Source organism: Xyrauchen texanus, chromosome 37 (assembly GCF_025860055.1).
Source record: "Xyrauchen texanus isolate HMW12.3.18 chromosome 37, RBS_HiC_50CHRs, whole genome shotgun sequence".
Lineage (NCBI taxonomy): Eukaryota > Metazoa > Chordata > Actinopteri > Cypriniformes > Catostomidae > Xyrauchen > Xyrauchen texanus.
In genome coordinates this window covers 35,189,549-35,214,288 of record NC_068312.1, presented here as the reverse complement: position 1 = coordinate 35,214,288, position 24,740 = coordinate 35,189,549, and the positions used below count along the sequence as shown (strand labels likewise).

Below are 24,740 nucleotides of genomic sequence, written 5' to 3'. Positions count from 1 at the left end.
CTCTCTTGAGCGCCGAATATGCCTCTGATCTATGAAAAAAGGCCAATGGGATTAGGCAGATGGTATTTGCATACCCCGCCCCAAGACATACGGGCATAAAAGCGGGCAAATACGTCGAAGTTCATTCAGGATTTTTCTGAGGAGCCGGAAATGGTCCGGCCACTACAGTGGCTCGGCTCAGCGACATGGCCGGGAGGACACAACATCTCGTTCCCTCCATCAGGGAACAGAGGTTACATCCCTAACCTAGACATTCCCCTTCTGTCACTAACTTCGACGTTGTGTCGAAGAAGTGACACTAGGGGTCCAATTCAAATCACGCCATGCGCTGAGCCGTGTACGTGTACTGCTTACACAAGAGCAGTTGTGTCAGACTGCATGTACCCTTCCCCAATGCCCCATAAAAAGTCATTGGAATCCTTTTGGTTACCCTAAGCAGGGGAACAAGGTGACACTTGCCAACCTGGGAACGGGCCGAGCCTAGCCGGGCCTCTTTTCTCTCTATGTTTCCCGCATAGAGCTAAACGGCTGGGGCCCTTACACGCATCGTGGGAAAGGGATCTTACCCAGTTGGGAAAAGACCCTGCGGAGACTACACCTGCCCAGTATGGGGAGGTAAAGTGGCGAAATACATCACATGGGCCACTCAGGTCACATGTGGAAAAAAATGGCGCAGCGGTAGATCCAGCCTCAAGGAGGGGGGAGTTGCTACAGCACTGCGAGGGAGACACGGGTCCACTCGCAAGGGGACCGTACCGCGGAAAATACACACAGGAGGAGTCCCCGCAGTAGTCCCGACCTGTGGAGCACCTTATTCCAGTACAGGGTAGATTTGAGTACCCGTAGTGGATTGGGTCAGCAAATTCCTCCGGCAAATTGTGGACCCATAGGGCTAGGGAGGAGTCGTCCAGGGATCCGAATATATGGAATCTCCTGGGAGAGAAAGCGCACAGTTTTACCTCGACCGAGGGAAAGGGCGCTAGGTGCAAGCGATCCACCCGGCCAGTCAGTCAGCGTGTTACCGAGTTCTACCGGCTCGGACCTGAGAAGACACGGGACGATACTGACTCAACCCTGAGATTGTAAAATCTCGCAAAGGTATTAGGTGTTGCCCAACCCGCTGCTCTACATATGTCTGCCAGGGAGGTGCCCCTGGCCAGTGCCCACGAGGATGCAACACTCCTTGTTGAGTGTGCTCGGACCCGCAAGAGATTAAGTGTGCTTTGTAAACTAAGCAGAAATTATTGCAAGTAAAATGTTTCTGTGTCTGTGTCACAAGACTTTTTATTTTCAGTTCTTCTTTTTTTCCCCCTCTGTAAATACAGAGGAAGTTATTGCATAAGTTTCACAAACTAAGCAAGTCACTGCATTTGCGAGAGCTGTGACACCATGAGAAGTATTTTTTCTGTCCTTTTACTGGCCCTTTGCTCAGTTATAGGTAAGTGAATTATATTTCACTGTCTATCTGCTGTATACAAGTTTAGAAATATTAACTAATTAATTGTGCATTGTTGTACTGAGCTACAACAATGCATGGTACAACAATTATTACCCTTCAACGACACGTATGTAATCTATCTATAAATGTTCAGACATTAATCCACCAACTTTTTGTCCTTTCAGTATTCAAATTCCAATCTCCTTTAATCTGTGTTAAATCTCAAGTGATAGTTTATATAAATGTTAATTAATGGATGATATTTGTTTAGATTTTGTGCCATTGTTGTGTACAATTTAGAAAGCTCAGTCTGTTTACTTTCTGCCTTTTGTTGGGACAGCTGCAGCTGATGCATGGAACAGTTATGACACAACAAGTATGTTTGCCTTAAATTAATCTAATTAATAATATCGTTCAATAGTGTTTACATCTGATGTTTACTCTGTGTAATGGTTTAATTGCAGTGTTATAGTGGGATGTATATGTTCATGGTGTAATAATTTTTTCTGCAGTGTACAAAAATCTAAATCTCATTTGTCCATTTTTTATAATCAAAGCTCCGGACAGCTGGTCCTGGATGAGGGCGTATTATCAGCTAACTAGTAAGTCATCTGACATGCAGTTAGAGTTGTACTCACTACATTTATGGCCAAAAAGTCACATATGTATTTGTTGTTGATGTCTTTATTTTTAAAGTGTGACAGAAAGACTTTCGCCATCTTTAAAGTTTCCAATATCACAACCATTATTTTACTAATATCTCTGCACCACATTAGTGAAACCAAATAGTGTAATATACAGAATTTATCTCCATATTCTATATTATCTTTCAGGTGAAAATATTATTGGCAATAAGCAATAATAATTTCATAGCATACAGACTTACAGGACTTGTAGTTTGGAAAACGTTCTAGTAATTATTACGGTGAAAATGTGAACAATATCCCACAGAGACATTATATATAATGCTGAAATATAAACCAAAGCAAGATCATGTTTTATTAATGCCTACTTTTGCTATTTCATAACATTTAGTTGTTAGTTCAGAGTAGTTACAGTTTCAGTGTCGAAGGATTTTAGATCAGTAGTTCTGTACAGCAGTACCACCGCTCCCTAAACACAGAGTATGCAGCCTGCGTACTCATTAATTATTAATCAAACCCAGTAATGTAAAAGACTGGAATGCCGCCCATTGTAACAAAGTAAATGTAAATAAATGTCATAAAATATTTTGTGAGTGAGAGTACAAATTGCCCACTTTTAAACCTACTCTAAAAGTAAATTTTGTTCCAAAACGTTACTCAAGTAAACGTATTTGAGTAAATGTAGTGCGTTACTATGCACCTCTGCTATTTGCAATGTATTAGAAAACGTTAAAAGTGTTACAGGAATACATTTCTGCCATTTTGACATTTTTATGTTTTGTAAACTTGTAAACATGTAAACATAAACATTTTAAACAAACTTGTCTGAGCTGGTTAAAAAAGATGTAAATGTCCCATGTGTTGCTCTTTATTGCATTGCAGCTCAAGATCCCTACTGGTCCTGGAGGAGGCCGTATACCCAGACACCAAGTAAGTCAGCTGATTTACAATCTTGTATTCATCCCTAATTTGGACAATTTTCTTTTCTATTTGCAATGTCTTAGAAAATATTGCAAGTGTTACAAGAATATTTTTCTGTCATTTTGACATTTTAATTGTTCTAAACTTATAAACATGTAAACTTCAAATTTGTAAACAAACTTGTCTGAACTGGTTAAAAAAAAGTGTAAAAGTCCCATGTGTCACTCTTTATTGGATATCAGCTAAAGATCCCTACTGGTCCTGGAGGAGGCCGTATGCCCAGATACCAAGTAAGTCAGCTGATTTACAATCTTGTGTTCCTCCCAAATTTTAACTATTGTCGGTTTGAGGTTTGGTTAATCTTAGTCTTGCATTTTCTTCTCTCTATTAAATTGCAGCTCAAACCCCCTACCGGTCCTGGAAATGGCCGTATCACCAAACACCAAGTAAGTCAGAGGATTTGCAGTTTTGTCATTTTGGCTGAAAAGTGAAAGCTTGATTTTTACTTTATTCTATTTGCAATATTTATTTTTCTGCCATCTTGAAATTTTCTATCACAACAAATGCAGGAAGTTTGGTTCATGTTCATTTGCATTGTCTTACACTATTAAGCAGCCCGTCTGAGTTTTTAAAGGGTCATGAAAAACTCAAACATGCTTTTCTTGATGTTAACAGATTTGTTTGTGTTCCCCTATTTTTTAAGACAATGATAGTAATCTTTATTTCAATTTCAAGAGTAAAGTGATTAATTAAGGGATTTTGGGGGCCATTTTCTTCTTCCTGGTTTGATATCAATGTTGTGATGTGACATGCATATATTAGATTTACACGAGTTTTGACCATATCATTGGATTCTCTTGATATTATTCATAAGACTGACACTTTCTCAACCAGTCAGAGGCTTTGCCCATTGCATGGTCCAAAACTTTGCGAAAGCTGCATATTTTTCAGTGTGAAGCTGACAGCGGTATGGTATACATAAATAACAGACCGTTTGAAATGCGTGTGTGCAACAAGCGGTTTTAATGGGTGATTTTATCGATATACAAACACTATTCACCCTTACCATTCATGTGTTAATTGATCAAAACACTAAAGATTAAAGATACACAAACATTAAATATATTTTAAATAACACTGACAGCTCTTAATTTATATGTGAATTAAATCACATATACATTTAGCTGTGTATTTATGGATTTTATTGTGAGCTTACAAAATATTGTACAGTGCATTCTTAAAGTATTCAGACCCCTTCGTTGTTTTTTTTTGTTTGTTTTTTTCACATTTTGTTATTTTGCAGACTTATGCTAAAATGCTTTAAATATTTTTTTTATCACATCAATCTACACTCCATACCTCATAATGACAAAGCAATAACCAGATTTTTAATAACTTATTAACTACTAAATGTATTAAAAAGAAAAAACTGAAATATCACATTTATATAAGTATTCAGCTCCTTTGCTATGACACTTGAAATTTAGCTCAGGTGCATCCTATTTCTCTGGATCATCTTTGAGATGTTTCTCTTTATGACAGAGAAGCCAGACGGAAGCCTCTCCCCATTGTAAAACACCAGAAAGCTCACTTGGAATTTGCAAAAAAGCCCCTTAAAGACTCTCAGACTGTGAGAAACAAGATTCTCTGGTCTGATGAAATGAAGATTGAACTGTTTGACCTCAGTTCCAAGCGTCATGTCTGGATGAAACCAGGAACTGCTCATCACCTGCGCAATACCATCCCAACGGTGAAGCATGGTAGTGGTAGCATCATGCTGTTAGGGTGTTTTTCAGCAGCAGGGACTGGGGGGATGGTCAGGGTTGAAGGAAAGCTAAACACAGCAAAATACAGAGATATCTTTAATGAAAACCTGGTCCAGAGCGCTCAGGACCTCAGACAGGGCTGAAGGTTCACCTTCCATTAAGACAATGACCCTAAGCACACAGCCCAGACAACACAATTGTGGCTCAGGAACAACTCTGTGAATGTCCTTGAGTGACCCAGCCAGAGCCAGTCTTGAACCCATTCGAACATCTCTGGAGCGATCTGAAAATGGCTGTCCATCTACGGTCCCCATCCAATCTGACAGAGCTTGAGAGGATCTGTAGAAAAGAATGGCAAAAAATCCCCAAATCCAGATGTGCAAAGCTTGTCGCAATCATATCCAAAACAACAAGACTGTAATTGCTGCCAAAGGTGCTTCAACTAAGTACAGAGTTAAGGGTCTGAATACTTATTTCAGTTTTTTCTTTTTAATACATTTGCAAAGTTATGAAAAATCTAGCTTTTTCTTTGTCATTATGGGGTATGGAGTGTAGATTGATGTGGGAAAAACAATTTTATTCAAGTAAGTCTGCTGATTTGCAGTCTTGTGTTCATCCATATTTTGCCTAAAAAGTGAGGGCTGGATTTCTATTTGCAATATCTTAGACATTTCAAATGTTACAGGAATACTTTCAGTGTCTGTGTCTCTATTTTATTGCAGCTCAAACCCCATACTGGTCCAGGAGGAGGCCATATTACCAGACACCAAGTAAGTCAGCTGATATGCAGTATTAGATGGCTTGATAAAATTGAAAAAGTGAGAGCTGGCTTTTAGATTTTATTTCCATTTTCAACATGTTACAGGAATGCATACATTGTGAAATATCACAGAAAATGCAGGCTGTTTGGTTAATAGTAGATCTGAATTCTCTTTTACACCATTCAACAGTTTTTCCTTGTGTCAGCACCACTATTTAGTTTCTGCTTTGTTTTTCCAAATATAAGTCTATTTTCTTATTTGTACTATATCTTAGCACCATATTAAATTCAATCTACAGACTTTTATCTAAAATATTGTAGATATGCTCTTTTAATAGGTGGAAATAAAATTGCCAATAAGCAATAATATTTGTAATGGCACACAAACATTAGAGCTTTTAGTGCCGTTCTCATCATCACTATCCCACTAAAATTCAATTTTTAAAGGGAAGTTATTAAAAGTGATACTTTATCTTTTTTGTAAAAATATTTTTGGCCAGATATATCCTTCTCACCACATTTCTACAGAGTGTTTGAGTTACCGTGGACTTTGTCAGTCGAACCAGCCATTCTCTGTTTCCATCCACAGATCTGCCACTCTCTGGATGATTTTTGTTTTTGGCACAATTCGGAGTAAATTCTAGAGACTGTTGTGTGTGAAAATCCCAGGAGATCCGCAGTTACTGAAATACTCAAACCAACCCATCAGAAACCAACAATATTGCATATGATTATCTAATCAGCCAATCGTGTGGCAGCAGTGCATAAAATCTGCAGATATGGGTCAGGAGCTTCAGTTAATGTTCACCAACCATCGGAATGGGGAAAAAATTTGATCTCTGTGATTTGGAGCGTGGCATGACATGTTGGTGCCAGACGGGCTGGTTTGAGTATTTCTGTAACTGCTGATCTCCTGGGATTTTCACACACAACAGTCTCTAGAATTTACTCAGAAATGTGCCAAAAACAGAATATATCGAGTGAATACTGCTCATGACATGTGGGACACAGGGCAAAACACACCGATATATTGCTGCACAGATATAAAAATGTATACCTAAAAACTGATGTCACAAGCCCATATTTACAGAATCACACTGAAAATGACATCACCATGTCACAGAAACGCCCTCATTATCGTTAGAGCCACAACTTACCTCTGCGTGCTGCTAAAGTTGGAGCTGCAATTTTAATCTTGAAATATCTGTTTGTCATCTTGTTAAATGAAGGCATTGCATGACGAATCTATTCTTTTTTCACTGTGCTGAGCGAAGAAAGTGTTTCACTTAGTTTGAAGAGCTCGATGCAGCAGTGATGGAGTCGGCTTGAGCGACAATCTGTGACTGTGTGAACTTCTGTTGTCATAAAAGTCCCTTTAAATAATCTCTCAATAAATTACGCATTAACTCTAATTAAACCCAGTAACGTAACGACAGGAACGCTGTCCATTGTAACAAAGTACATATGTTGGAGTGGTGGTGGCGTAGTGGCTAAAGCACAGGGCTGTTAATCAGAAGGTCACAGGTTCTAACCCTACGGCCACCACCATTGTGTCCTTGAGCAAGGCACTTAAATCCAGGTTGCTTCAGGGGGATTGTCCCTGAAATAAGTGCACTGTAAGTCGCTTCGGATAAAAGTGTCTGCCAAATGCATAAATGTAAAGTAAAAGTGAAATTTTTTCATTGAAATGTACTTGAGTGAGAGTAAAAAGTACCCACTATTAAACATTCTCTAAAAACTTTTCTATGCCAAAAAGTTTCTCAAGTCAATGTAATTGAGTAAATGTAGTGCGTTACTATGCACCGCTGCTATTTGCAATGTATTAGAAAACATTACAAGTGTTACAGGAATACATTTCTGCCATTTTTACATTTTTATGTTTTGTAAACTTGTAAACATAAACATTTTAAACAAACTTGTCTGAGCTGGTTAAAAAAGATGTAAATGTCCCATGTGTTGCTCTTTATTGCATTGCAGCTCAAGATCCCTACTGGTCCTGGAGGAGGCCGTATACCCAGACACCAAGTAAGTCAGCTGATTTACAATCTTGTATTCATCCCTAATTTGGACAATTTTCTTTTCTATTTGCAATGTCTTCAAAAATATTGCAAGTGTTACAAGAATATTTTTCTGTCACTTTGACATTTTAATTGTTGTAACATTATAAACATGTAAACTTCAAATTTGTAAACAAACTTGTCTGAACTGGTTAAACAAAAGTGTAAAAGTCCCATGTGTCACTCTTTATTGCATTGCAGCTCAAGATCCCTACTGGTCCTGGAGAAGGCCGTATGCCCAGATACCAAGTAAGTCAGCTGATTTACAATCTTGTGTTCCTCCCAAATTTTAACTATTCTCGGTTTGAGGTTCGGTTAATCTTAGTCTTGCATTTTCTTACATGTCTCTCTATTAATTTGCAGCTCAAACCCCATACTGGTCCAGGAGGAGGCCATATTACCAGACACCAAGTAAGTCAGCTGATATGCAGTATTAGATGGCTTGATAAAATTGAAAAAGTGAGAGCTGGCTTTTAGATTTTATTTCCATTTTCAACATGTTACAGGAATGCATACATTGTGAAATATCACAGAAAATGCAGGCTGTTTGGTTAATAGTAGATCTGAATTCTCTTTTACACCATTCAACAGTTTTTCCTTGTGTCAGTACCACTATTTAGTTTCTGCTTTGTTTTTCCAAATATAAGTCTATTTTCTTATTTGTACTATATCTTAGCACCATATTAAATTCAATCTACAGACTTTTATCTAAAATATTGTAGATATGCTCTTTTAATAGGTGGAAATAAAATTGCCAATAAGCAATAATATTTGTAATGGCACACAAACATTAGCGCTTGTAGTGCCGTTCTCATCATCACTATCCCACTAAAATTCAATTTTTAAAGGGAAGTTATTAAAAGTGATACTTTATCTTTTTTTGTAAAAATATTTTTGGCCAGATATATCCTTCTCACCACATTTCTACAGAGTGTTTGAGTTACCGTGGACTTTGTCAGTCGAACCAGCCATTCTCTGTTTCCATCCACAGATCTGCCACTCTCTGGATGATTTTTGTTTTTGGCACAATTCGGAGTAAATTCTAGAGACTGTTGTGTGTGAAAATCCCAGGAGATCCGCAGTTACTGAAATACTCAAACCAACCCATCAGAAACCAACAATATTGCATATGATTATCTAATCAGCCAATCGTGAGGCAGCAGTGCATAAAATCTGCAGATACGGGTCAGGAGCTTCAGTTAATGTTCACCAACCATCGGAATGGGGAAAAAATTTGATCTCTGTGATTTGGAGCGTGGCATGACATGTTGGTGCCAGACGGGCTGGTTTGAGTATTTCTGTAACTGCTGATCTCCTGGGATTTTCACACACAACAGTCTCTAGAATTTACTCTGAAATGTGCAAAAAACAGAATATATCGAGTGAATACTGCTCATGACATGTGGGACACAGGGCAAAACACACCGATATATTGCTGCACAGATATAAAAATGTATACCTAAAAACTGATGTCACAAGCCCATATTTACAGAATCACACTGAAAATGACATCACCATGTCACAGAAACGCCCTCATTATCATTAGAGCCACAACTTACCTCTGCGTGCTGCTAAAGTTGGAGCTGCAATTTTAATCTTGAAATATCTGTTTGTCATCTTGTTAAATGAAGGCATTGCATGACAAATCTATTCTTTTTTCACTGTGCTGAGCGAAGAAAGTGTTTCACTTAGTTTGAAGAGCTCGATGCAGCAGTGATGGAGTCGGCTTGAGCGACAGTCTGTGACTGTGTGAACTTCTGTTGTCATAAAAGTCCCATTAAATAATCTCTCAATAAATTACGCATTAACTCCAATTAAACCCAGTAATGTAACGACAGGAACGCTGTCCATTGTAACAAAGTAAAAGTGACATTTTTTCATTGAAATGTACTTGAGTGAGAGTAAAAAGTACCCACTATTAAACCTTCTCTAAAAACTTTTCTATGCCAAAAAGTTTCTCAAGTCAATGTAATTGTGTAAATGTAGTGCGTTACTATGCACCGCTGCTATTTGCAATGTATTAGAAAACATTACAAGTGTTAAAAAAAGATGTAAATGTCCCATGTGTTGCTCTTTATTGCATTGCAGCTCAAGATCCCTACTGGTCCTGGAGGAGGCCGTATACCCAGACACCAAGTAAGTCAGCTGATTTACAATCTTGTATTCATCCCTAATTTGGACAATTTTCTTTTCTATTTGCAATGTCTTCAAAAATATTGCAAGTGTTACAAGAATATTTTTCTGTCATTTTGACATTTTAATTGTTGTAACATTATAAACATGTAAACTTCAAATTTGTAAACAAACTTGTCTGAACTGGTTAAACAAAAGTGTAAAAGTCCCATGTGTCACTCTTTATTGCATTGCAGCTCAAGATCCCTACTGGTCCTGGAGAAGGCCGTATGCCCAGATACCAAGTAAGTCAGCTGATTTACAATCTTGTGTTCCTCCCAAATTTTAACTATTCTCGGTTTGAGGTTCGGTTAATCTTAGTCTTGCATTTTCTTACATGTCTCTCTATTAATTTGCAGCTCAAACCCCATACTGGTCCAGGAGGAGGCCATATTACCAGACACCAAGTAAGTCAGCTGATATGCAGTATTAGATGGCTTGATAAAATTGAAAAAGTGAGAGCTGGCTTTTAGATTTTATTTCCATTTTCAACATGTTACAGGAATGCATACATTGTGAAATATCACAGAAAATGCAGGCTGTTTGGTTAATAGTAGATCTGAATTCTCTTTTACACCATTCAACAGTTTTTCCTTGTGTCAGCACCACTATTTAGTTTCTGCTTTGTTTTTCCAAATATAAGTCTATTTTCTTATTTGTACTATATCTTAGCACCATATTAAATTCAATCTACAGACTTTTATCTAAAATATTGTAGATATGCTCTTTTAATAGGTGGAAATAAAATTGCCAATAAGCAATAATATTTGTAATGGCACACAAACATTAGAGCTTTTAGTGCCGTTCTCATCATCACTATCCCACTAAAATTCAATTTTTAAAGGGAAGTTATTAAAAGTGATACTTTATCTTTTTTTGTAAAAATATTTTTGGCCAGATATATCCTTCTCACCACATTTCTACAGAGTGTTTGAGTTACCGTGGACTTTGTCAGTCGAACCAGCCATTCTCTGTTTCCATCCACAGATCTGCCACTCTCTGGATGATTTTTGTTTTTGGCACAATTCGGAGTAAATTCTAGAGACTGTTGTGTGTGAAAATCCCAGGAGATCAGCAGTTACTGAAATACTCAAACCAACCCATCAGAAACCAACAATATTGCATATGATTATCTAATCAGCCAATCGTGTGGCAGCAGTGCATAAAATCTGCAGATACGGGTCAGGAGCTTCAGTTAATGTTCACCAACCATCGGAATGGGGAAAAAATTTGATCTCTGTGATTTGGAACGTGGCATGACATGTTGGTGCCAGATGGGCTGGTTTGAGGGATTTTCACACACAACAGTCTCTAGAATTTACTCAGAAATGTGCCAAAAACAGAATATATCCAGTGAATACTGCTCATGACGTGGGACACAGGGCAAAACACACCGATATATTGCTGCACAGATATAAAAATGTATACCTAAAAACTGATGTCACAAGCCCATATTTACAGAATCACCCTGAAAATGACATCACCATGTCACAGAAACGCCCTCATTATCATTAGAGCCACAACTTACCTCTGCGTGCTGCTAAAGTTGGAGCTGCAATTTTAATCTTGAAATATCTGTTTGTCATCTTGTTAAATGAAGGCATTGCATGACAAATCTATTCTTTTTTTCACTGTGCTGAGCGAAGAAAGTGTTTCACTTAGTTTGAAGAGCTCGATGCAGCAGTGATGGAGTCGGCTTGAGCGACAGTCTGTGACTGTGTGAACTTCTGTTGTCATAAAAGTCCCATTAAATAATCTCTCAATAAATTACGCATTAACTCCAATTAAACCCAGTAATGTAACGACAGGAACGCCATCCATTGTAACAAAGTAAAAGTGACATTTTTTCATTGAAATGTACTTGAGTGAGAGTAAAAAGTACCCACTATTAAACCTTCTCTAAAAACTTTTCTATGCCAAAAAGTTTCTCAAGTCAATGTAATTGTGTAAATGTAGTGCGTTACTATGCACCGCTGCTATTTGCAATGTATTAGAAAACATTACAAGTGTTAAAAAAAGATGTAAATGTCCCATGTGTTGCTCTTTATTGCATTGCAGCTCAAGATCCCTACTGGTCCTGGAGGAGGCCGTATACCCAGACACCAAGTAAGTCAGCTGATTTACAATCTTGTATTCATCCCTAATTTGGACAATTTTATTTTCTATTTGCAATGTCTTAGAAAATATTGCAAGTGTTACAAGAATATTTTTCTGCCATTTTGACATTTTAATTGTTGTAAACTTATAAACATGTAAACTTCAAATTTGTAAACTCTTTATTGGATTGCAGCTCAAGATCCCTACCGGTCCTGGAAAAGGCCGTATCACCAAACACCAAGTAAGTCAGAGGATTTGCAGTTTTGTCATTTTGGCTGAAAAGTGAAAGCTTGATTTTTACTTTATTCTATTTGCAATTTTTATTTTTCTGCCATCTTGAAATTTTCTATCACAACAAATGCAGGAAGTTTGGTTCATGTTCATTTGCATTATCTTACACTAAGCAGCCCGTCTGAGCTGTTAAAGGGTCATGAAAAACTCAAACATGCTTTTCTTGATGTTAACAGATTTGTTTGTGTTCCCCTATTTTTTATGACAATGATAGTAATCTTTATTTCAATTTCAAGAGTAAAGTGATTAATTAAGGGATTTTGGGGGCCATTTTCTTCTTCCTGGTTTGATATCAATGTTGTGATGTGACATGCATATATTAGATTTACACGAGTTTTGACCATATCATTGGATTCTCTTGATATTATTCATAAGACTGACACTTTCTCAACCAGTCAGAGGCTTTGCCCATTGCATGGTCCAAAACTTTGTGAAAGCTGCATATTTATCAGTGTGAAGCTGACAGCGGTATGGTATAGATAAATAACAGACCGTTTGAAATGCGTGTGTGCAACAAGCGGTTTTAACGGGTGATTTTATCGATATACAAACACTATTCACCCTTACCATTCATGTGTTAATTGATCAAAACACTAAAGATTAAAGATACACAAACATTAAATATATTTTAAATAACACAGACAGCTCTTAATTTATATGTGAATTAAATCACATATACATTTAGCTGTGTATTTATGGATTTTATTGTGAGCTTACAAAATATTGTACAGTGTACAGTGCATTCTTAAAGTATTCAGACCCCTTCGTTGTTTTTTTTTTTTTTTTTTTCACTTTTTATTATTTTGCAGACTTATGCTAAAATGCTTTAAATATTTTTTTTATCACATCAATCTACACTCCATACCTCATAATGACAAAGCAATAACCAGATTTTTAATAACTTATTAACTACTAAATGTATTAAAAAGAAAAAACTGAAATATCACATTTACATAAGTATACAGCTCCTTTGCTATGACACTTGAAATTTAGCTCAGGTGCATCCTATTTCTCTGGATCATCTTTGAGATGTTTCTCTTTATGACAGAGAAGCCAGATGGAAGCCTCTCCCCATTGTAAAACACCAGAAAGCTCACTTGGAATTTGTAAAAAAGCCCCTTAAAGACTCTCAGACTGTGAGAAACAAGATTCTCTGGTCTGATGAAATGAAGATTGAACTGTTTGACCTCAGTTCCAAGCGTCATGTCTGGATGAAACCAGGAACTGCTCATCACCTGCGCAATACCATCCCAACGGTGAAGCATGGTGGTGGTAGCAGCATGCTGTTAGGGTGTTTTTCAGCAGCAGGGACTGGGGGGATGGTCAGGGTTGAAGGAAAGCTAAACACAGCAAAATACAGAGATATCCTTAATCAAAACCTGGTCCAGAGTGCTCAGGACCTCAGACTGGGCTGAAGGTTCACCTTCCATCAAGACAATGACCCTAAGCACACAGCCCAGACAACACAATTGTGGCTCAGGAACAACTCTGTGAATGTCTTTGAGAGGCCCAGCCAGAGCCCGGACTTGAACCCAGTTGAACATCTCTGGAGAGACCTGAAAATGGCTGTCCATCGACGATCCCCATCCAATCTGACAGAGCTTGAGAGGATCTGTAGAAAAGAATGGCAAAAAATCCCCAAATCCAGATGTGCAAAGCTTGTCGCAATCATATCCAAAAAAACAAGACTGTAATTGCTGTCAAAGGTGCTTCAACTAAGTACAGAGTTAAGGGTCTGAATACTTATTTCAGTTTTTTCTTTTTAATACATTTGCAAAGTAATGAAAAATCTAGCTTTTTCTTTGTCATTATGGGGTATTGAGTGTAGATTGATGTGGGAAAAACAATTTTATTCAAGCAAGTCTGCTGATTTGCAGTCTTGTATTCATCCATACTTTTGCCTAAAAAGTGAGGGCTGGATTTCTATTTGCAATATCTTAGACATTTCAAATGTTACAGGAATACTTTCAGTGTCTGTGTCTCTATTTTATTGCAGCTCAAACCCCATACTGGTCCAGGAGGAGGCCATATTACCAGACACCAAGTAAGTCAGCTGATATGCAGCATTAGATGGCTTGATAAAATTGAAAGTGTCTATTAAACCTTCTCTAAACAAAAAGTTATTCCAAAAAGTTACTCAAGTCAATGTAATTGAGTAAATGTAGTGCGTTACTATGCACCTCTACTATTTGCAATGTATTAGAAAACATTACAAGTGTTACAGGAATGTTTTTTGGCCATTTTGACATTTTTATGTTTCGTAAACTTGTAAACATGTAAACATAAACTTTTTAAACAAACTTGTCTGAGCTGGTTAAAAAAGATTTAAAAGTCCCATGTGTCGCTCTTTATTGCATTGCAGCTCAAGATCCCTACTGGTCCTGGAGGAGGCCGTATACCCAGACACCAAGTAAGTCAGCTGATTTACAATCTTGTATTCATCCCTAATTTGAAAAAATATTATATTTGCAATGTCTTAGAAAACATTGCAAGTGTTACAAGAATATTTTTCTGCCATTTTAATATTTTTAATTGTTGTAAACATATAAACATGTAAACTTCAAATTTGTAAACAAACTTGTCTGAGCTGGTTAAAAAAATGGTGTAAAATTCCCATGTGTCGCTCTTTATTGGATTGCAGCTAAAGATCCCTACTGGTCCTGGAGGAGGCCGTATACCCAGATAACAAGTAAGTCTGAGGATTTGCAGTTTTGTCATTTTGGCTGAAAAGTGAAAGCTTGATTTTTACTTTATTCTATTTGTAATTTGTATTTTTCTGCCGTCTTGAAATTTTCTGTCAAAACAAATGCAGGAAGTTTGGTTCATGTTCATTTTGCATTATCTTACACTATTAAGCAGCCCGTCTGAGCTGTTAAAGGGTCATGAAAAACTAAAACATGCTTTTCTTGATGTTAACAGATTTGTTTGTTACCTCTGACGGTCATAGACGCCTCTTGTGTCTGGGCCGTGATCACACTGAGGCAGCATTTGTGGAAGGTTTGTGTACTCTCTGCGAGAACCTTACCATGGCCACGTTGCGGTCACGGCTTTCCTTCCTTATTGGAAATGCCACTCCAGCCGCCCCTGATCGATCCTTCCCATGGGATTGAGGACGACCCAGCTGGCGATGAAGGCGATTTGGAGATGGCAGCAGTCTCTGTTTCGCCGGGTAAATCCCCGTGGACCACCCGTCCCCCAGCAAGCTCGTTGGCATCCATACGTGCTCGAGGTGGGGGCGGCTCACCTCACGGCCAGCCTGGTTTCTCCCTCGCGCCCTCTGAGCTAGATGATGACTTCGCCGCTGCATCGGAGAGCGTTCTGGTGTCTGACGCAGAAGACTCGACTGGGCTGCCGCCTTTGGGTCGGCACGCCCAGTCTGAGGCTGACCCCCAGATGGCTGACATGCTTGCCCCGGCCGCCTTGAGTGTGGGGCTGGACTGGGACCCTCTGTACACCCCACAGCCTTCACGGCTAGATGAATGACACTACACCCCCCCGTTCCTTTCTTCCCGGAAAAGCATAATGAGCTGACGTGTTCGTGGAGGGCACCTTTTTCTGCCTGCAAACGACCTCCTCGCTAATCCGCTATCACTACCCTTGTCGGCGGGCCGGTCCACGGGTACATGTAGGTCCCCCAAGTGGATAGAGCGGTTGCGATCCATGTGTGCCTGGAAAATGCGGTGCTCCCCTCCAAGGCATGTAGGACGACGTCTTCACTGACCACCAAAGCCTACAGCGCCATTGGACAGGCCGCCTACGCCCTGCACGCCATGGCCCTCCTGCATGTTCACCAGGCCAAGGCACTTAAAGATCTGCACTTGGTTATTCCTGACCCCGACGTGCTGCTGGAACTGAGCTCTGCAACTGACCTCGCCCTCCGGGCTACAAAGGTCACAGCGCGGGCACTCGGTCAGGCGATGGCCACCCTCGTGGTCAAGGAACGTCATCTCTTGCTGAACCTGGTCGAGATGCGGGAAATCGACAAAGCCCGCTTTCTCAACGTCCCAGTTCGGCCTATTCGGCGACACCGTCTGAAGACACAGATGGAGGCCATATCTCACATCACGCCTCGTCATCGCAGCAGCGCGACCCGCACTCCGTCTGCTCGCCAAGGGCATCCCCCTGCAGTTCCCAGAAAACAGACAACTCTGCCTCAACCTGGGCCTAGCTCTTAGCCACAGCGTTGAGCGTCCCGCAGGAACACGCACCCCCCTGTCTCCCGAACCTCTTCCAGGACCTAGAAGGCTCCTAAGCATTCCAAAGAGAGGCAACCCAGGGAACGACATGATTGCTCCGGAGATGGTAACCAGACCACTCCGTCCCCCGTTGGAGGGCCGGGAGGAGAATTTTTATTTTCCATATTTTCTGTTGCCGTACCCCGTTCAGGCTGCGGTACCCACATTGTCAACAAATGAGCAATTTCCTCATTCCCTGGGTCATTTGGCTCGCACGTGCCGTTCTCACGGCAACCTGCAGCCAAGCACCTGTGGTTCCGGCACCCGGGTTGCGGATCCCTCACCTCCGGACCCAGGACCACGACTCCCCGGCTGGCCAGTTCTGATGAGTCCAGAGGACGCCTACACGGGGCCTCCTCAGTCACTAATGTGCCCCTGCCGGGTGTGCGGAGCAAGGTAAGTGCTTCAAGTCTTTTCTCAGCACCAAAGCCTCGGGACCTGTCACGCTGGTTGGTCAGGACCATCCAACTCAGCTATGCGATTCAATTCGCCAGGCACCCGCCCCCTTTCAGCGTTATCCGCTTGAATTCGGTGCGCGGCAAGAAGGCCAGCACCCTGCGGGCGGAGATCGCGACCCTCCTACTCAAGGACGTGATAGAGCCTGTCCCTCCAGCCGAGATGAAGAAGGGTTTCTACAGCCCTTACATCATGGTACCCAAAAAGGCGGTGGGCTACGACCAATCTTGGACCTGCGAGCTCTCAACCGGGCCTTACACAAACTCCCATTCAAGATGCTTACGCAAAAACACATTTTAACATGCATTCGACATCAAGATTGGTTAGAAGGGATAGACCTGAAGGACGCGTACTTCCACGTCTCTCTCTTGCCTCAACTCCAAGCCTTCCTTTTGGTTCGCGTTCGACGGCCAGGAGTATCAGTGCAAGTCCTCCCCTTCGGCCTGTCCATGTCCCCTCGCGTCTTCACGAAGGTCGCTGAGGCAGCCCTTGCCCCGCTCAGGGAAATGGCCATCCACATACTCTATTATCTCGATGACTATCTCATTCTAGCTCACTCTCGAGAACTACTGTGCGCCCACAGGGACCAGGTGCTCAGGCACCTCAGCCGTTTGGGCCTTCAGGTCAACAGGGAAAAGAGCAAGCTCGCCCCGGTTCAGAACATCTCTTTTCTCGGCATGGAAATTAAATTGGCAATAAGCAATAATATTTTAAATGGCACAACTTTTAGAGCTTGTTGTGCCTGACTCATCATCACTATCCCACTAAAATAAAATTCAACTTTTAAAGGGAAATGATAAAAAGTGATACTTTTCCTTTTTTTTGTAAGTAGATTTTATTTATTTTTATTTTTAGATTTTGTATCTTGGAGACTACTATGTAAAGTTGGAAAAAATACAATATTTAATGTGTCTTTTTTTTTCTACGGATACAAATTTTGCATGGAATAGCTATGGGGTTATACTTGTTTCATATTAACATAAAAATGGAAAGAGATTTACAAATAAAAAGTTGCTTCACAAATAAATGTAAGGAGTTTAGCAAAAATGAAATTAATTTACGAATGAGATCCACAAATATATACCGATCAGCCACAACATTAAAACCACCTGCCTAATATTGTGTAGGTCCCCCTCGTGCCACCCAAACAGCACCAACCCACATCTCAGAATAGCATCCTGAGATGATATTCTTCTCATTGCAATAGTACAGAGCGGTTATCTGAGTTACCGTAGACTTTGTCGGTTCAAACCAGTCTGGCCATTCTCTGTTTCCATCCACAGAACTGCCACTCTCTGGAAGTATTTTGTGAGTGTTTGTGTGTGCATATAAAATATACCAAAAGGTATTTATCAATTTATCATCTTTGTAAGTCTGTTGGCTTAAGATATTTATTTAATTTTTTTGACAAGAGTATTTTTTTCAAAATAGTTATGCTGTCTAAAAATTATTTACCAAAAAAGCCTTGATAAAAGTGAATAAAACAACATACTGAATAGATATATTACCTAAATGTCAAATTGTCATTTACTTTTCTTCATGTTGTTCCAAACCTGCCTGACTTTCTTCTGTGGAACAGAAAAGGAATAATGTTTGGGACTGACCTCACTTTCATTGGATGTGGAAAAAAGCAGCAGCATCAACATTTCAATGTATCCTCGTATCCCATTAAATCAGCTAATCATGTGGGTTTTGAACAACATGAGGGTGATTAAATGACAGATTTAAGACAGTGTTAATTATTTAGTCATTTTTATTGGACTTTTATTTGAAGACATTACAATATTACTAAAAGAAGATGTCTGATATAAAAGAACATTTCATTACACATTTTAAAACATTCTGTATTTGATCTACATCCCCTGAGCTTGTGAGCAGGTGAGTGAAGTGCTCAAATTTGATGGGCATTACGGGCAAACCTTAAATATTAATCCATTTAAGAGAATGCATTGAACTAGTCTCCTAACAACACTAACACAGTGCTAGTGCTAGAAAATGTATGCTTTTGAAATAAATATTTCCAAAGTGAACAAAATGTGCTTTATAAATACATCAACATGAATAATGTGAAAAATTATTTTCACTGTAGCAGATCTTGCACAAACTCTAATATAGGGTATTAATGTGTTTCTTATTTTAAGGTTTAAATCTTTAAATGGTTTGGCTCCTCCTTATCTTTCAGATTTACTGGCTTAACATCATCCGGTTTTGTCTCTCCGGTCGTCCAACCAGAGATTGTTGTGCATCCCGAAGTCAAAGCTGAAATGTAGGGGTGACCGCACCTTTTCGGTAGCTGTACCCAGATTGTGGAATGCTCTGCCCCTCTGTATTAGATCTGCACCATTACTATCTGTTTTTAAATCTAGTTTAAAAAAAAACCTATCTCTTTGATTTGGCATATAATCAATGAGGAAGTTTTATTGCACTGTATTTTAGTAATGATACTGTGTTGTCTAAGTGTTCTGTTTTTATTGTGCAGCACATTGGTCAGCCCTAGTTGTGTTTAATGGTGCTACATAAATAAAATTGTCATTAATGTACATTATGTGGTTTTCAGCCAATAATCTAATATGATTCATGTTTTATAAAAGCACTAGCTGTGCAGCTGATCTAAGAATCAAGATTTTGAAGACACAAACATATATTTCCCACCATGTAGCCAGACGTTTTAGTCTAGAATCTTTAAGATTAAACTAGCAGATTCTGATAACTGATCCCTGGAACACCAGTGTGATTTATTCCACTGATTGTGTCTGCTTTTAAAGTTCTTTACTTGTCAAGAGACCATGTTGAAAAGAGAGTTTGATCCTGCCCTGATTCTAAAACAAATTGCGATTGGTGCTAGTATTGGTTCGAGTAATATTAACAATTTATTTGTGAATTAATTTTATTTTGCTAAACTCCTTACATTTATTTGTGGATCTCATTACATTTATTTGTGAACCAACTTTTTATTTGTAAATCTCTTTCCACCTGTATGTTAATATTAAACAAAAATAACCCCATAAACAGCCATCATGACATTTTTATTAAACTGTCACCAACAAAATGACCAATGTTTTTCATCATCAAAACCAAAATGTTCCATGTGAAATAGTGTTAAATTAAAACAGTGTTAAATTGAAGTGATAGTGTTTACATTTTGTTTATATTATGTTATATCTATGAATGTAAATTTATATTATTGCAGCTCAAACCCCCAACTGGTTCTGGGACAGGCCAAATACTCAGGCACCAAGTAAGTCAGCTCATTTGCAGTCTTGTATTCATCAATCATTTTTCCTAAAAAGTGAGGGCTGGATTTTTAGTTGCAAAGTCTTAAACAACATTTCAAGTGTTACAGGAATGTTTTCAGTTTGTGTCTCTATTTTATGCAGCTAACATCCCAAACTTGTCCTGGAGGAGGCCATATTACCAGACACAAAGTAAGTCAGTCCAAATTTAGGATAAATACAAGATTGCAAATGAGTTATGGAAATAAAAGGTTTTTGTCATTGTTCATTTCTATTTGCAACATTTCCCTTCTTTTTACCAATATCTCAGCACCAAATTGGCAAAACCAAGGTATGTAATCTAGAATTTCTTCCTAGTAGTTTAACCTGCCCTTTACAAATGGGAAAATAATTGGTGACAAGCAATAATGCAGAATGAATGCTCTAACAACCAGGTTAATTATAAGATAAAATAACTGTATATACAGGTGTATATATATAAGCTACAGCCTCAGGGAGCTAAAAAGCATCTAGGTAAAACAAAGACTGACAAGAACAGTAAAGAGGTACTCAAAGGCATTCAATTATGGTCAATGAATAAATCATATATTGATTATGAAAATGAATCACTGATTAGTTTAATGAAACTGGAAAATTTAAGGTGCCCCAACCATGCATTATGAACATCCATTATGTCTTATGTAAGTTAGAGCTGTAATTTTAAATTGTGCTTAATCTCAAGTGATAGTTTCGATTTTGTAAAACATTTGTAACTTTTGAATGAGAGATGTTTGCGGTGATATACCGGTAGGCTTGTGTACTTGCTGGTCACACATCAGTCCTGCTGCTATACGGAGACTAATCGTGGATAAAATATCTTTAAATGTCCACAAACTTTCAATTTGGCAATATTTGTTCTGTCTTCAGACCTGTATGAACTTTTCCTGGGACTTGGCATGGATCAAAAGCAAGTTTTGGTTTATCAGCTGTTTTTCCATTCACCTCCATTGTTTCCTTCCGCTGATGGGTAACAAACTGGGTTAGACCTACACCAAGACCTGGATAATATTAGCTCTCCATAAAAGAGACTTGTCACAGGTGAGTTTTGTGTAAAATGATGGAGGATGTGGGAGCTGGGCAAACAATCCACTTGTCCCAATTTTGAGTGTCTTCGTGCACAAACTTATGAATCATTCTTTAGGGTTTGATTAAATCGTTCGACCAATCCATCCATTTGGGGTAAATGCTGGTCCGAATCGATTTAATCCAAAATCATTCATACAGTTTACGTAGTGTATGTGACATAAACGTAGTGCCCTGATCAGTGAGGATTGCTTTCGAGATCCACACTCGGAGAGTATTCTGAAGAGTTCCCCAGCAACACTTTACACTAAAATGTTGCGCAGAGTCACTGCTTGCGAATATTGCGTTGCATAGTCCACCAGAACCAATACAAAGTGATGTCCGTGTGCCGTCCGCTCTAATGGCCCAACAGGTTCATACCAATTTTTCCGAAGGGGACCTCGATTAATGGAAGGGGGCACAATGGTGCACATGGGGTGGCCAGCAGATTCACCAGCTGACATTCACGACATGCCGCACACCACATGCAAACATCCCGTGAATGCCCTGTCAATAGAAATGGGCCATTAGGTGGTTCAGTGTCTGTGACCCATCATCGGATTATAATGAGCCATCTGGAATAACATCCCGATGCCTCCGCAGTATTAATAATTGGGTTGTAGCCTCCTTTGTCTGAGTGTCCTGCATCACTCGATACAACCGATCATTGATAACTGAAAAGTATGGATATGGGGTAGGGAGGTGATAAAGAGGGAGAGATGGGGAGAGAGAGAGAAGAAGAGGGCTCGCCGGCCCCCGGATACGCCTCATCCAGCAACACCGGTCAGTGGCACTGGACCCACTCCATTGTCCCTGTTGGTAGCCTGGCAAATTAACTGTTCCAGTACCACCAGATTGAGTACCTCCTCGGCGTTGCAATCTTCAGCCAGCAGCCACCTTCGGCTGGTGTCACGGAGCTGTCGAGCGAATGTGAACGGATGGCCCAGTTGCTCTGGACTTCGGCCAACCCGTTGCATGATGGCTTTCTTCAGGTCCTCGTAAACCAGAAGGTTGGGCGCGGGGAGTTGTCGTGCCACGAGGTGGGCTTCCCCGGACAACAGCGGCAGTATGTTGAGTGCTAGGCCACTTCCATGTTCCAGCCGTCTGCTCGAAGAGCTTAAGGAATTCCTGCTGGTAATCTTAAGCTCCCATCTTCGTCAGCGCGATGTGCGGCAAGGACATGGGTGGGTCCCGGGTTGCGGATGAAGACCCCTACTGTTGCACCAAGCTCCATTGCACCTGCCGGTCCTCTGAGCTAGGAAGAGTACCTGGAACCACTGTTACTGTTCCACATACTGCTCAAGCACAGCCTGATGTTGGGCTTGGTAGATTCCAGCAAGGGTCTTGTTTACTTCAACCAGCATCAAGGACTCCATGATGGGTTTTCTTCCTCCTAATCCCAGGTTTCGGCACCACTGTGACAAGTCTCTAGCTCTTATGTGAAGGTGGAAATGGGAGCCAGGCATACAATCCAATGTAAATCTTTTTATTCATACACTTTTCAGTGGCACAAATTGTTTGCTATTTAGCACAACACATAAACGCACAGATCCACTCTGCGTGTGTCTGTATTTTAGTGTAACATTTGCAAATCATCAGTATTGAAATGGTTGCTTCTGTAAAGTTGGTGGTCCTTCTAATGGTCTGTACTGACCGGTTTAATGATGTCACTTTTCCCCCGCAGCCACCATATTTGTGACCATCAGCGGAAGGATACAATGGCAGTGAATGGAAAATCCAAAAATTGCTTTTGATCCATGCCAAGTCCCAAGAAATGTTCATACAGGTCTGAAGACATCACAAATATTGCTGTTGTGGACATTTAAAGATATTTTATCCACAATTAGTCTCCGTAAAGAAGCAGGTCTGATGTGTGACCAGCAAGTACACATGCCTACCGGTATATCACCACAAACATCTCTCATTCAGAAGTTACAAATGTTTTGTGTTGTTTTTTGTCTGATTTAGTCACATTATTAATAACGTCTGTTGTGATCCTGTCTGTATGAATGCAAGAGATTCTTTTAACTCCTGAAGAAGGTTTTGTCGCATCTCACAGCGCAGCACAATGAAAGTATGTGAAACATTGGTCACAAACATGGCGGCGTGGCCATACAGCGACGTCACATGAAACAGGTCAATAGATAAACATTAATTATACTTGATGTTGGTGTTTTGTATTCCAGGTATTTCAAAGCCCACAATTAGAGTGTTCCAGCAGGTGGAAAACAGAGAGAATGTGATGGTGATGTGCAAGATTGAAACGGACTGGTGGTTAAAAGCGTATTTTTTACAGCTGTCAGTGAAGGGTGACAGTAATTATATTCTGAAGAAGCCAACATGCATTACCAAAAATGTGTGTATGTTTAATGTCACGGTGAGTCCACCTGTGACATTCACCTGTGTGCACAAGATGGACAAATATTGGAATGGCGAGGACAGGTTTAGTGAGACCTACATGTACAGTCAGCCTGGTAAGACATACAGTAACATACATGGTGTGAATCTCTACAAATGTATGTCTTCTTTTTAGAATAACACAAAGTATTACAATGACTATGGCATGCTGGAGAAAGATTCAGAGATGTTGGCATCTCTGTCATTGTCAGTGTCAATATATTATATCAATGCATTCAATTGTTTTTTGATCATTTCCATAGTCTTGGATTGTCACAAGGAAGAAATATCTTCATCCTACATTGGCTTTTCCTCCTTCATTGTTGTTGGTCTCATTATAATTACTGCTGCTGTAATAGTGGCCACCATGAGGACCAAAGCTAAAGGTGTGTATTCTTGCAAATACTAATTCATTTACAGCAACACTAAATTATTAAAGCCCCAACAATCACAGTTAAATCATTTTAAAATGGTGAGCATGCATACAGCTCTCAAATGTATTCATATGGTGATTTTTTTAAATATTTTTTTTAATTCACATTTAATTTGATCTTTAATTTAATCTACTCACATGTATGTCTATTTTAACAGGGTCGGCATTGCCAGTCAACAATGACTACATATATGTATGAATAATCTGGCGGGTTACTGAAGAGGAGAATACATAAAGGAAAATTTAAATATCAACGCATGAGTCATATTATTCTGAAATGCAATATTAATTCTATAGAAATCTATTTTATTAAGATGTGTTACATATACAGATTTTTTTATATAACTGTTGCATTTTTGAAACATCACGCTCATTATGTGAATTTTAAATGCTGCACTCCAAAAGTTACTAACATTCAGATTATTCTAATCATTTTTGGTAGTGAATGCCAATGTTTTCAATTATTTTGACTTCTTCCGGTAGGAGGCAGTTGTGTGTCTAGCTTTGGTTTATATTGTCTGAGTTTTGAAATGTAACACGTTCAAGAGATTTTTGAAATATAAAGATAGTTTTATATGCATAATTAAGATCATTTGCATGCTTTATGTGAGGATGAGAATTCAATAAACCTTTAAATGATAATCCAAAATGACTACTATGACTAAAGTATTTTAGATTACCACCTTTTATTCTGTAGGATATGTGAACCACAGGATCTGAAATTATTAAATATAATTGT

The 24,740-nt window shown here is 39.4% G+C and overlaps 1 protein-coding gene across 50 annotated transcripts; it reads left to right on the top strand.

Annotated features, from left to right (window-relative positions):
* The first annotated feature begins 1,349 nt into the window (after positions 1–1,349).
* LOC127630533 (uncharacterized) lies at positions 1,350–24,644 on the top strand. Of its 50 annotated transcripts, XM_052108120.1 has the most exons (24): positions 1,350–1,438; positions 1,779–1,814; positions 1,996–2,040; positions 2,965–3,012; positions 3,246–3,293; positions 3,402–3,449; positions 5,492–5,539; positions 7,507–7,554; positions 7,788–7,835; positions 7,950–7,997; positions 9,675–9,722; positions 9,956–10,003; positions 10,118–10,165; positions 11,817–11,864; positions 12,049–12,096; positions 14,143–14,190; positions 14,509–14,556; positions 14,788–14,835; positions 20,028–20,075; positions 20,215–20,262; positions 20,381–20,401; positions 23,358–23,645; positions 23,832–23,954; positions 24,160–24,644. In XM_052108120.1, exons 1-24 carry the CDS (start codon positions 1,390–1,392, stop codon positions 24,198–24,200), a joined length of 1,419 nt encoding a protein of 472 aa, XP_051964080.1. In that variant the 5' UTR covers positions 1,350–1,389; the 3' UTR covers positions 24,201–24,644. The 50 variants fall into 50 exon arrangements, with proteins under 50 accessions (XP_051964080.1, XP_051964088.1, XP_051964087.1 ...); XM_052108128.1 differs by lacking the exon at positions 3,246–3,293; XM_052108127.1 differs by lacking the exon at positions 3,402–3,449.
* The last annotated feature ends 96 nt before the right edge of the window (positions 24,645–24,740 follow it).